Source organism: Canis lupus, chromosome 3, assembly GCF_003254725.2.
Source record: "Canis lupus dingo isolate Sandy chromosome 3, ASM325472v2, whole genome shotgun sequence".
NCBI lineage: Eukaryota > Metazoa > Chordata > Mammalia > Carnivora > Canidae > Canis > Canis lupus.
The window spans coordinates 53,469,517-53,483,056 of NC_064245.1; the positions used below are offsets into that span (position 1 = coordinate 53,469,517).

The window sequence follows — 13,540 nt, forward strand, 5'->3', positions numbered from 1 at the left end:
AATAGTACAGAAAGGTTTGGAATAAAAAGCAACATTCCTTTTTAAAAAAATATTTTATATACTTATTAGAGAGAGAGCGTGTATGCAGGCACAGGCCTGGGGCAGGGGAGGAGCAGAGGGGGAAGGAGAGGAAGGGCGAAAGAATCCCAAGCAGACTCATGAGCCCATTTCATGAGCCTGAGATCATGACCTGGGCGGAAACCAAGAGTAGGATGCCTAACTGACTGAGGCAGCTGGGTGCCCCAGGCAGTCCTGTTTTAAATAGCTTTGTTTTCAGCTCTTCTGGTGGCTCCTTCTAGGAGGAACCCAAACTCTTGCTGTCTAGTCATTCTACTAGCCAGCGCTACCATCTGACATTTACCTACTAACTCCCCACTATGAAAGATGGGGCTTCATCTCATTTAGACCACTCCCTGCAGGCAGCCCTGGTGGCGCAGCGGTTTGGCGCTGCCTGCAGCCCAGGGTGTGATCCTGGGGACTGGGGATTGAGTCCCACGTCGGGCTCCTTGCATGGAGCCTGCTTCTCCCTCTGCCTGTGTCTCTGCCTCTCTCTCTCACAAATAAATAAATAAAGTCTTAAAAAAAAAAAAAAAGACCACTCCCTGCATTTCATCTTGCCCCATATTTGGCTAGTTATCTAATATCAGCTCATTTCTTGATTATTTTGTAATTTTAGACAGAACTTGTGGCTACTCTACCTTCTACCTAGGAGAAATGAGCTCCCCAAGTACTCTCCCCTTTTGTTAATTGTACTTTTATTTTTACATCATCAAGATTAACACATCTTGTCCTGTGCTCTAAACAATTTACCGTTTATACATTGACTCTGTCACAGCCCGTCAGCAGTGTTTATGACAAGTTTCCTTCCCTACTTAGAAGGTCCTGACTCCTGTGCAATCCTCAGGAGAATGTTTATTGCACCCAGACAACTGGATTATTTTTTGTACATTTTATCAATTCCTCAAAATCATGTAACAATTTCCTTGGTTTTACACATTTGACCTTGGCTCTTTTTGTATAATCTTTCACATGAAATTTCTCAGTGTCTTTCTTCTTGTTGAAAATTAATATTTGCATTCTTAAAATTGTCATCAAAAAATTTCATTTCTTATTCCTTCTCACATTGCTTTGGACCTATTTGTCTTGATTTTCTGTTATAATTTGCACAGACTGCTTATTGGACCTGCTGCATAGCTTGTGGATCTGGGCTTTCTTCTCCCTGGACCCATGGGTCAGCTCCCGTTTATGGTATTAGAATGTGTGCACTCACTTTGCCTTCGAGCTTCTAGGGTTGCTGACATTAACTGCCAGTTTGGCTTTGGTTTCTGTCTTTCCAAAGTTTTCATAATTATCTCTGAAGGGGTCCAGAACATGCCACTGTGGCATAAACATTATTTTAAGCAGAAGGCATTTGAGTTCCTGAGACCTCTTATCTGCAAAAAAGCAGAGACCCCCCAAAACACAATTGTCCGAAGTTCTTTCCCTGGGAGCAACCAAATTAGACTGATTCTTATCATTGAAGATGAGAAGTCTCCATACCACTCCTAAACACTGTCACGAACTATCTTATCTCCCTCTCATCTCTTCTCCTAGAAGGGCCCATTTATCTTTCCAAAAAACCATTTGTTTTCCCCTAAGTGCTCTTTTCCCCCTTCTGCTAGTAAGATGTATATAAGCCCCAACTCTAATTGGCCCTTTGAATATTCCCACCTTTTTAAAGATTTTATTTATTTATTCATGAGAGACACAGAGATAGAAGCAGAGACATAGGCAGAGGGAGAAGCAGGCTCCCTGTAAGCCTGATGTGGGACTTGATGCCAGGACTCCGGGATCACGCCCTGAGCCAAAGGCAGACATTTAACCACTGAGCCACTCAGGTGCCCCTGAGTCACATTTTGATGAAATCTGTCTTTTGTCAGATGAATTTACAGGCCCCCAACCACTAAATATAACAGGATGGAGGAAGTTTTTCTTCCCCAACATCATTTTATTCTTGGCATTCTCAAATCTCATCTTATAAAGTATCTCCTTTGGCCTTCAGTGGAAGGTTTTATTCTGAAGGCCTTTTTCTTTCACTCAGAAATTTTCTATTATCACTGATTTGATAACTCCCTCTACTTTCTATTTCTTCTTTTTTTTAAAGATTTTATTTATTCATGAGAGACACAGAGAGAGAGAGAGAGAGAGAACCAGAGACACAGGCAGAGGGAGAAGCAGGCTCCACGCAGGGAGCCCAACGCGGGACTCAATCCCAGGACTCCAGGATCACGCCCTGGACTGCAGGCGGCGCTAAACCGCTGCGCCACCAGGGCTGCCCTCTACTTTCTATTTCAAAAATTATGTCAGATTTCACATCTCCAAAGAACTGATCTATATTATTTCTCTCATACTTTTCATGTATCTTTTTGCTCAGGTCCCAGAAAATTTACTGACTTTATCTTTCAACATTTCCACTAAACTTACTTTGTCAATCATTAAAAAATTTTAATGATTTTTGGGGCGCCTGGTCAGCTCAGTTGAAGGAGGCTGAGTCTCTCGATCTCAGGGTTCTAAGTTTGAGCCCCATGCTGGGGATAGAGATTATTTAAAAATATATAAATAAAATAATAATAAAAGAAGATTTATTTGAGAGAGAGCATGAGCAGGGAGGAGGGGCAGAAGGAGAAGCAGACACCCTGACTGAGCAGGGAGCCCAACGTGGGGCTCAATCCCAGGACCATGAGATCATGACCTGAGCTGAAGACAGATGCTTCGCTGACTGAGCCACCCAGGTGGCCCAATAAGTAAAATTTTTAACAGTTCTCCCTCATTCTTTGTATCTTTTCCATAACATTATTACTTAAGTCTTTGTGAAGATTCAAAATTAGGAGTTTCTCCTCCCTTCTCCCTAAAGCTACTGATTATTTTCTAAATTCTCTATATCCCAGGGTCAAATACTTACTTGGGTTTTCTTGATCGTCCAGTTGTATTTAACCTGCAGGCATCAGGTTAAACTTTTGAGGTGGATTTCCTGTTATTTAATTTTTCTTAATCCGAAAAAAACCCACTATATTTTATTTGAGAGAAAGAAAGAGAGTGCATGAATGTGTAAGGGGAGGGGCAGATGGTGAGGGAGAGAATCTCAAGCAGACTCCTCACTGAATGTGGAACCTGACGCAGGGCTCCATCTCATGACCCTGAAATCATGACCTGAGCCAAAATTAAGAGTAGGATGCTTAACTAAGATATCTAGATGCCCTTCCTCTGTTATTTTGTATCTATTTCCCCTCAAATTCCTCCCATGAATAGGAATACCCAGGTTTGTTTTAGGGTGAGTGGGTGGGCTGGGTGGTCCCCAAATGCCACTTAGGGGCTCGGGCCCCTAACTCAGCTGCCTTTCCATTCCTTTTTTAAGAAGCTTTATGTTTATTTTTAAGATTTTATTTATTTATTAATGAGAGACAGAGAGAGAGAGAGGCAGAGACACAGGCAGAGAGAGAAGCAGGCTCCATGCAGGGAGCCTGACATGGGACCCGATCCCTGGTCTCCAGGATCACAACCTGGGCCGAAGGAGGCACCAAACTGCTGAGCCACCCAGGCATCCCTGCCTTTCTATTCCTTAGGCAGTTTTGTTCTAGAATCAATTCCAGGCTGGTATTTGATACAGTTCTCTTGTGGGCAGACTTTAACTGCTCCCTCCTATTTCTGGCTCCCCTACTCTCGCTCCCATCCCCTGGGCCTGTAGACTAGTCTGAGGCTCACTGATAATGGACTTCTGCCTGGCTGACACTCCTTCCTCTTCTATGACTCTCTCCCTACATTCATTTTGCATGGTGGCCTTTTGTGTTTCAGTACACTTGGCACCATGCTTCTATCCATTTCCTAAAAGATTTGAAAAACCTTGAATCTGATGATGGTCTCTTTCTGGTGCTCTATGCCCTAATGAATTGAATCCCCATTTTATTTCCTTACTATTACTTTAATAGGGCCTCAAACAAACAAAAAGACATACTTTTGCCCAGGCTGCCATCTGGAACTAGAAGTCATTCAACAGATAATTCTCCAATTAAGTTATTTTTTTTTTTTTTTTTTAATTTTTATTTATTTATGACAGTCACACAGAGAGAGAGGCAGAGACACAGGCAGAGGGAGAAGCAGGCTCCATGCACCGGGAGCCCAACGTGGGATTTGATCCCGGGTCTCCAGGATCGCGCCCTGGGCCAAAGGCAGGCGCCAAACCACTGCGCCACCCAGGGATCCCTCCAATTAAGTTATATATTCCACTCATTCAGATGGAATTTTGATGCTTTAATATTTTCTTTGTATTAATTTTTATTATTACTATCTTTTTGACATATAATTGATATATAATAATATATCAGTTTCATGTGTACAGCATAGAAATTCAACAATTCTAGACATTGTGTCTTGCTTACCATGAGAGGTTGTCACCAGTTGTCACCATACGTTATTACAATATTACTGTTGACATTTTCTATCCTGCACTTCTCATTCCCATGATGTATTCATTTTATTTTACTTTATTTTTAAGATTTTTATTTATTTATTCATGAGAGACACAGAGAGGCAGAGACATAGGCAGAGGGAGAAGCAGGCTCCCTATGGGGAGCCTGATGCAGGACTCAATCCCCAGGATCACGACATGAGCTGAAGGCAGATGCTCAACTGCTGAGCCACCCAAGTGTCCCGATGTATTCATTTTATAACTGGAGGTTTGCACCTCTTAATTCCTATTACTCATTTACCCTATTATTTCCTTTTCTGAATATGAAGAGCTCACCTTAGTGACATATAAATTCTATATAAATAATTGGTAAAATTAATAAAAGCTTATTTTTGTTTGTAACTCATAAAAGTTTTATTCTGAAATCCTTAATTTCATTTTTAAATGGTTTAAAATTTTTATTTACTTGAGAGAGACAGAAAGAGACAGAGTGTGCACATAAGCAAGGGGAGGGGGAGAGGGGGAAGCAGATTCCTCACTGAGCAGGGTGCCTCATGCAGAGCTTGATCTCAGGACCCTGAAATCATGACCTGAGCCTAAGGCAAATACTTAACTGAGTCACCCAGGTGCCCCCGAAATCCTTAATTTCTACAAGAAAATAGATGAGAGGTTTTTTTCTGTGTACTTGTGATGAATTCTTTAGATGCTCAATCTTAATTACTATAACTCAAACAATAAAACAGACAACTTACCCAAGAAAATGTCAACTAGCATATTCATAGTAAATCTCCCAGAAGGACCTAATTGGTTTTTAATTCTTGTTCCTTGTGATGAACTATGTTCTTGAACAAATCTTACAATATTTTTTACATCATCAGTCACATCTCTTGTCTTATAATCCTATGAATAAAAAGAGATTACCAAAAAAGAAAAAAGAAAAAAAAGGAGATTACCTTCTGCTGTAATGAAGCCAATACCTAAGTTGCTAGGGTTTAATCTTACCTGCGGTAGTCTTATAACCAATTTCCACACCAAAACCAAGACCCAAACCCAAATTTCGTTTTTTAAAAGATTAAAAAAAAATGTATTCATTTGATGGGCAGCCCAGGTGGCTCAGTGGTTTGGTGCCACCTTCAGCCCAGGGTGTGATCCTAGGATCCCAGGATTGAGTCCTGCATTGGGCTCCCTGCATGGGGCCTGCTTCTCCCTCTGCTGGTGTCTCTGCCTCTCTCTCTGTGTCTCTCATGAATAAATAAATAAAATCATTAAAAGAAAAAATGTATTCATTTGAGAGAGAAAGAGTGCACTTGTGTGCACACACGAGCAGGGGGAGGGGAGGAGCAGAGGGAGAGGGAGAAACAGACCCCGCTGACCAGGTAGCCTGACTCAGGGCTCTATCCCAGGACCCTGGGATCATGACCTGAGCCAAAGACAGATGCTTAACTGACTGAGCCACCCAGGTGCCCCCAAACCCTAATTTCCAATGTTCTTTCTTTTCTAAGTTCTTACATTAACCTTGTGCCTAGAACAATTAGCACTCTACCATATCTACTTTACTACTGTGACATTCCTCTCCTTACAGACATTCTTCCATTCCTCTTCCATTCTGTTACTTGGATGGTGACTTCTGCGATCAAAAACACTGCCCCCCCCTCCCCCCCAAAAAAAACCCACTGCCCAACCATGCAAATCTATGAGTTCTGACTGCTTTTGGGCCTTTGGTGCCGTAGTCAACCATTTTAATGATGGCCTGGCAGCTCCCTTTCTTCTCCTCTCTGGTCTCCAAACTCAGCCTACTTTTTAAAGTATTATTGTATGATTTATCTGCTTTCATCTATCCTAGATCTCCAAACTAGTGATTCTAACCACTCACTGTTCTCAAAAGCGGCATCAAGCTCCTGGCCTCTGCCTATGCAGCCAGCCGCCTCACCTTCTACCCCTTGTTCCTCTGCCACAGTCTCACAACAACAAGACAAACAGGTTTCTTGTCTTATTCTAACAGTTGGTAGTGATTCTGAGGTTCTATCTAGAACCATCATGAAACAGTGCTCTGTCACTCTAACACAATTCCTGCCTTAATTCTTGGTGACTCAGCAGACAGATGCTCCACCTTGGCCTCTGGCATCTTGATCTCCTCTGCCCCAGTGACCCTGTCTTCCATGTTTGCAGCAGCTCACTCCCCTGGTCACACCTACCACCTTGGCCTCACTAAAAGCAGCAACCCCTTCATTCTTTGACTGCCACCTTATGCCATCTTGTATATTCTGACTCCAACAACCCACTCATTCCCATCCTCATCTGATCTCCTAACTCAGCTTAAATTCCACAGCCTGTCATTACAATACTACCTTTCATGTACCTTAAGTTCCCTTGCCTTTAGGTCACTTCATCACATTCATTGTTCAACGGATGATACACATTAGATCCAACTCTTCATCATTCCATGCCCGAGCCTTGGTGGCTGACCTTGGCTGGAGAACATGTGCAGCCATGTTGAAAGTCTGCACTTTCAACAAATGGCCAGAAACCTCAAGTGAATCCTTCACTCGGCCAGGTCATCATCACACACCCTTGGTCTAGTACCCCTCCATTCAGGGATCAGCACACTGTGGCCCATGAGCTGTACTCCTGTTTCCGTACATCAAATTTTATTGGAACAAAGCCATGGAAAATTGATGTATTTACTGTTTATATTTGCTTTTGGGCTAAAAGAGCAGAGTTGAGTACTTGGTGTTTTTTTTTTTTTTTTTTTTTTTTTTAGAGTTGAGTACTTGTGACAGAGACCATGATTCCAGGACCCACAAAGCCTGGAGTATACACTCTGGTCCTTTAAGATAAAGTTTGCTGACCACTGTCCTAGATGACTACTTCTCTTGCTCCTTTATCTTCAATTCTCTTTTCCTGACCATCAGCTGACCACCTCATCTGCTACTTCACAGAAAATGAAAGCAACCACAGAGAGCTTTCACAAACTTCCCTCACATCATCTATCACTGGCAAAGGCTCCATAGTCTTCTTCCTCCTGCTATTACGGATGGACTATCTCGGTTCCTAAGAGCCATCTCTGGACTTGTGCACTAGATCCCTCCACCACCCACCCTCTTCAAGCTCTTCAAGGACATTGCATCTGTGGTTCTCCCCTCTTCTGACACATCAAGTTTTCACCCTATACAGGTACATTTTTTTTTTTTTTTTAGATTTTATTTATTTATTCATGAGAGACACACAGAAAGAGGTAGAAACACAGGCAGAGGGAGAAGCAGGCTCCATGCAGGGAGCCTGACATGGGACTTGATCTTGGGACTCCAGGATCACACCCTGGGCTTAAGGCTGCGCTAAACCGCTGACCCACCCAGGCTGCCCCTACAGGTACATTCTTATCAGAGACAAATATTACTTCTGTCTTTTCCTGATTCCACTTCCCCTGCCAGCTGCTATCTCATTTTTCTGATCATCCTTGAAGCAGAACTTAAGAGAGTTTTCTATTTTCACTACCTCCAGTTTGGCCCCACGCTACTGAAACTGGCCAAACAAATCTAAGCTACCATGATTCCTGTGGTGCTAACGCCAGCAGCATATTCTCGGTCCCTTTTCTTCTTGGCTTAGGAGCAGCATTTGAGGTGTGAGTACTCCCTCCTCCCTAAAACGCTTTCTGTCTGTATGTTTTCCTCTTACCTTGCTAATTCTCTTTCTTGGTCTCCTTTCCTAGCCCCTCCTCTTCTCCTTAAACTCTTAATGTCCTAGGACTCAATGCTTTGGTTTTCTTCTCTTTGGTCTAACCTTAGACGTCTGAAGATTTCATCTGCTCTTATGGCTCAATACCATCTGTGTACCAACCACTCCCAAATTTGTAGGTACCACAAGCCTCTTTTCAGAATTCCTGAATCTAACAGACACATCTAACTCAAAACACCCCAAACTGAACTTATTTGCCCTGCCAAATGGCCACCCCCAAACATTCTGGCTGAGAGTCATATCACACCACCCCTCCAGTGGCTTCTCTGGCCTGCCATTTCCTTTCCTTCAACTGACTCTTAGCTGTGCCCAGCTAAACGGGCTCCCCTGCCATCCTTCAAATACACAGGCATACCTGCCCTCGCCTCTAATACCCTGAGGCTAAGAATGCCCATATCCAGGGAGCTGCTCAGCTAACTACAAGTATCCTCTCAGGTAGGCTGCATCTCTGTGCTAAGACTTCCCTGGGCCAATTTACCTGATCCTGAACCTTCATCCCATCCATTATTCTGGGCTCCTTACGTTGCTGTGCTTGCATGCCCTTACACTGTGCTCAGACTCCCTCTGTGAGGATGTAAGCCCCACAGGGGTAGGGATCTTTTTATTTTGTTCAGTTACGCATCCCAATCTCCTAGAATGGTACCCTCACACAGCAGGCACTCAATAAACATTTGTTAAACAAGAACTGATCAGCAATGTGCGCGGGGTAGGGCTTGAGGAATCTGGAGATCCTACCCTGAGAGAGAGTACACCACCCTCTGATCTGGCTACTGCTGCATATCTTTGTGACTGTGCTTATCACGTGGCCTTACAATCATGTGGATACATGTATGTCTGTCCCCCTCCAGTCTATGAACTGGCCCATAGCACACTCATTTGTGAATCTCCAGCATCGTGCACAGACATTTCAAATAATGTATCAAATGTGAAAACACTCTGTAAACTGCAATGTCTCTGTACGGAGACATTAAAACACAGAATTACCATGAGAGGTAAAATTAAGTACCTAATGATTGAATTTAACAACTTCTCATGGTTATTTTTAGGACAGATGATAGCAAACTCATCTAGAATCTATTGCCATTAATTCTTTATAGTTTTTATTTTATTTTTTTTAAAGATTTATTTATTTATTTATGAGAGAGAGAGAGAGAGAGAGAGAGAGAGAGAGAGGCAGAGACACAGGAGGAGGGAGAAGCAGGCTCCATGCCGGGAGCCCGACGTGGGACTCGATCCCGAGACTCCAGGATCGCGCCCCGGGCCAAAGGCAGGCGCTAAACCGCTGAGCCACCCAGGGATCCCCTCTTTATAGTTTTTAAATAACCAATTTATAGTATAACATAATTAACCTGATTCAAACACACAATATACTAGTTACTATAACTCTCTTCAGAATGACAACTTCAAATATATATTGGGATTGAATCTAAATATTCTATCTGCCCATGTTGGATCTTTCTGGATCTTTACAGATAAGTGATATTTCTAAAATACCCTATAAGCCTTATTGCACATATAAAACCTTAATAGTTTATTTTATTTTTAAATTTTATTTATTTAATCATGAGAGACACAGAGAGAGAGGGGCAGAGACACAGGCAGAGAGAGAAGCAGGCTCCATGCAGGAAGCCTGACGTGGAACTCGATCCCATGACTCAAGGACCGTGCCCTGGGCCGAAGGCAGGCACTAAACTGCTGAGCCATCCAGGGATCCCCAAAACCTCAATATTTTAGATAGGTCCGGTATATTTTTTTTATAGGCTTCTAATCTGAAAGCTATTCCACAGAATTACTATTAAATGTTTCTATTCCAAATTACTATGGGGAGGAAGCCATCTTTCCCCAGCTCAATCCCTGAGGGCACACTTATAGTAACCTAACTTGTACCTCACTTTGCTAAATTAAGAAAGAAAAAAAGTGCTGGCAATTTCCTGAATTACAAGGAATTTAAAACTTTCTTTTTTTACCTTTGTTTTACAGCAATTATCACAAGAAACATCAGGGTATTTCTTACAAAAATCAGGATTAAATCCAGTTTCGCCAAAGTAAGCCAAAAGCTGTATTCTCCTGCATTCTGTTATATTTTCACAGTAATGCACCATACTATACAAATTATTGAAGTGAGTCTCTCTTGTATGACGGTTTCCATCTTTTTCCACTAAAAGAGGTGAAGAACAAAGTAAAAATACTTATTAGTATTAAGTAGAAAAAATAGAAGCAAATATCATAGAAATATACAGAATAGATTCATATAACTTTAAATATTAAATGAAACAAAATTACTAATAGCATAGATATCAGTATGGTATCATTCTATATTCTATACTATGACCAATAGGGTATTTATGTTTATCCCTCAAATTTTTAGTTTTATCGGAATAAATGAAGATTGTCATCAGGAATATCTGAAAAATTTCTTCAGATCTTCATGATTCCCACTGATGAAGATTTGAATCAAATTTACTGTATTTATCAGATAAGCACATACTTAGCTGGATGTTCAAAGTCAGCAGGGCATGGAACCATGGCAGTGAGCCATGCACGTCCCTGGGCATCTAGGGTCAAAAGAGTTAAGCCAGTGGTTCCCGAGGTGTGTGCCAAGGAGCCCCGGGGTGCTGCAGTGAACTCACAGGGATGTTGGCAGGGTATTTTAAATCTAAGCACAGCAATATCTGACATCTGTTGAACACCACACAAACCACTAGTCCGAGGTAGCTCAGGGTGCTACATTCCTCCCAATGCCATCTCTGTGAAACTCAAGTTTTGGCAGTTGTCGTGATAAATACAAGTACCTCCAGAAAAATCCACGTGAAACAGGAAATAAGGGTGGCAGTGTCTAATCTCATGTCAAGGTTTGAGAATCATATGCACATACTTTCTTTGTAAGCAGTTGAGGTTAGCTAAGAATAAAAATAAAAAAATTGGGATCCCTGGGTGGCACAGCAGTTTGGCGCCTGCCGTTGGCCCAGGGCGCGATCCTGGAGACCCAGGATCGAGTCCCGCGTCGGGCTCCCGGTGCATGGAGCCTGCTTCTCCCTCTGCCTGTGTCTCTGCCTCTCTCTCTATCTCTGTGTGACTATCGTAGATAAATAAAAAATTAAAAAAAAAAAAAAAAGAAAATAAAAAAATTAAAATTTTTTTTCCTGATTTATGAGTATTATTTTTTTCAAAATATTGCTAAGTGTTAAAAACTTAAAATACTTATTGAATTGTTTGGACCTAAATTAATACAGGTTCTTTTTTTAAAAATATTTTATTTATTTATTCATGAGAGAGAGAGAGGCAGACACAGGTAGAGGGAGAAGCAGGCTCCCTGCAGGAAGCCTGATGTGGGACTCAATTCAGGGACTCCAGGATCATGCCCTGGGCCGAAGGCAGGCGCTAAACCACTGAGCTATCCAGGGATCCCCAATACAGGTTCTTTTTTTTTTTTTTAATTTTTATTTATTTATGATAGTCACAGAGAGAGAGAGAGAGATAGAGAGGCAGAGACATAGGCAGAGGGAGAAGCAGGCTCCATGCACCGGGAGCCTGATGTGGGATTCGATCCCGGGTCTCCAGGATCGTGCCCTGGGCCAAAGGCAGGCGCCAAACCGCTGCGCCACCCAGGGATCCCACCCAATACAGGTTCTGTTTAAAACCACAAAAGGACATGCTGAGATTAAAAGTCCATTTTTTCACTGAGAATCATCTTGGTATATAGTGCAAGGGACATGGACTTTGGGGTTCAGATAGACCTGGGCCCCATCAGAGCTCTGCCACTTACTAGCTCTACATCTCTCGTCCTGCTATGTGAAATGAGGAGAGTAACAGCATTACCCATTAGGCCTGTTGTGAAGACTGGGTAAAGGGATATAATCAAGCAGTTAAGATAGCGCACAGAGCAGGTGCTAAGCAATGCCATCTATCTGTATTGCTGATACAACGTACTCTTGCCCCAACCCCCAGTCCTATTGCTGCTGCTGCTCATCAGTGCTCTTGGGGTCAAGTCACAAAGGTTTCATGAAACTCCCTTTTACCATGGGATAAACTACCTCAAAAGCTAGGGATTATGGGCACAAAAGGGGAAATGATACTTGGCACGGTGCCTGGTAAATGTCATGTCCATGTGTAGTATCTCTGGAAGGATCCATTCAAAAGTGGTCTCAAAATAGCAATTTTACTTGGGAAATGTATTTAACTACCACAATTTAGTAGAAAAATGGGCAAAGGGCATAATAAAAGATTCTAAAATATGTATTCACTTTAACCTAGCAAGTCTAAGTCTGGAAATTTGTTCTATACAGACTGTTTGCACATATGCCCAAAGATACCCGTAAAAGATGCTCAATGCTGTACTGCTGATAACTGTGAAAAGCAATAAATAATCTAGGTATCGATTCCAACAGGACTGGTTAAAAAGCCATGGAATTCTACGTAGTTGAACAATACGTTATCAACCGGAGTCATAATTACATCCTCATGTAGACTGAAAACAATCAGCTTGCTATCAGTCTACAAAAAAAGGCATACAAAACCCCATTTACAAATTTTATTTCAATTAATTAATTAATTAATCAGATAGAGAGAGAGGCAGAGACACAAGCAGAGGGAGAAGTAGGCTCCATGCAGGGAGCCCAACGTGGGACTCAATCCCAGGCCTCCAGGATCTCATCCCGGGCTGCAGGCAGCGCTAAACTGCTGCGCCACCGGGGCTGCCCCGAATTTACAAATTTTAAAATGTATGCATTTGGCAGGGGTAGACACTAAATATCAGATACTGCTTCTCTCTGATGGGGGAGTAGAAGGCTGAGATGGGAAAGAAAGACATGGGGGGTTTTATTTCTTAACCTGGTGATATGTGAAGGTTCGTTATTTCTCCCATTTGACCTTTCTGCGTGTTTGAAATCTATGTTACATGCAAGGATGCACACAGAGACGGGATCTGGAAGGATACAAAGGAAGCCAACAGCTGGAATTATTTCTTAGGGCAGGACCACATACAAGGCATGGTTTGGACATTGTCTGCTGCTGTATCATTTGAGTGTTACATGACAAGCATGTAATACGTTTATAACTATTTAAAGAAAACTGGACCGAAAGTACCCCAATGGCAGGACAAGGTTCTATCACGAGACTGAAGAGGACAGGAGCTTGGCTTACTCAGGATGAGTCTCTTGAGTCGTGTCACATCATGATAGGTATAGAACAGCAGGCAGTGAGAAATTTCCCCATCTCTTCCAGCTCTGCCAGATTCTTGGTAGTAGCCCTCCACAGACTTAGGGAGAGATGCATGAATCACGAATCGCACATCAGGTTTGTCAATCCCCATTCCGAACGCTATTGTTGCACAGATGACCTGATGAAAAAGCAGAAGCCTTT

The 13,540-nt window shown here is 42.3% G+C and overlaps 1 protein-coding gene across 7 annotated transcripts in view; it reads right to left on the reverse strand.

The window, feature by feature from the left end:
- Window positions 1–13,540, reverse strand: part of BLM (BLM RecQ like helicase) — a 99,996-nt gene that overhangs the window by 13,703 nt on the left and 72,753 nt on the right. For all 7 annotated transcript variants that reach the window (XM_025437360.3, XM_025437361.3, XM_025437359.3 and 4 more), the window contains 3 exons: window positions 13,322–13,517; window positions 10,147–10,337; window positions 5,197–5,344 (listed from right to left, as the gene is read on the reverse strand). In XM_025437360.3, the coding sequence (XP_025293145.1) occupies window positions 5,197–5,344; window positions 10,147–10,337; window positions 13,322–13,517 (535 nt within the window). The remainder of the gene's footprint in view (window positions 1–5,196; window positions 5,345–10,146; window positions 10,338–13,321; window positions 13,518–13,540) is intronic.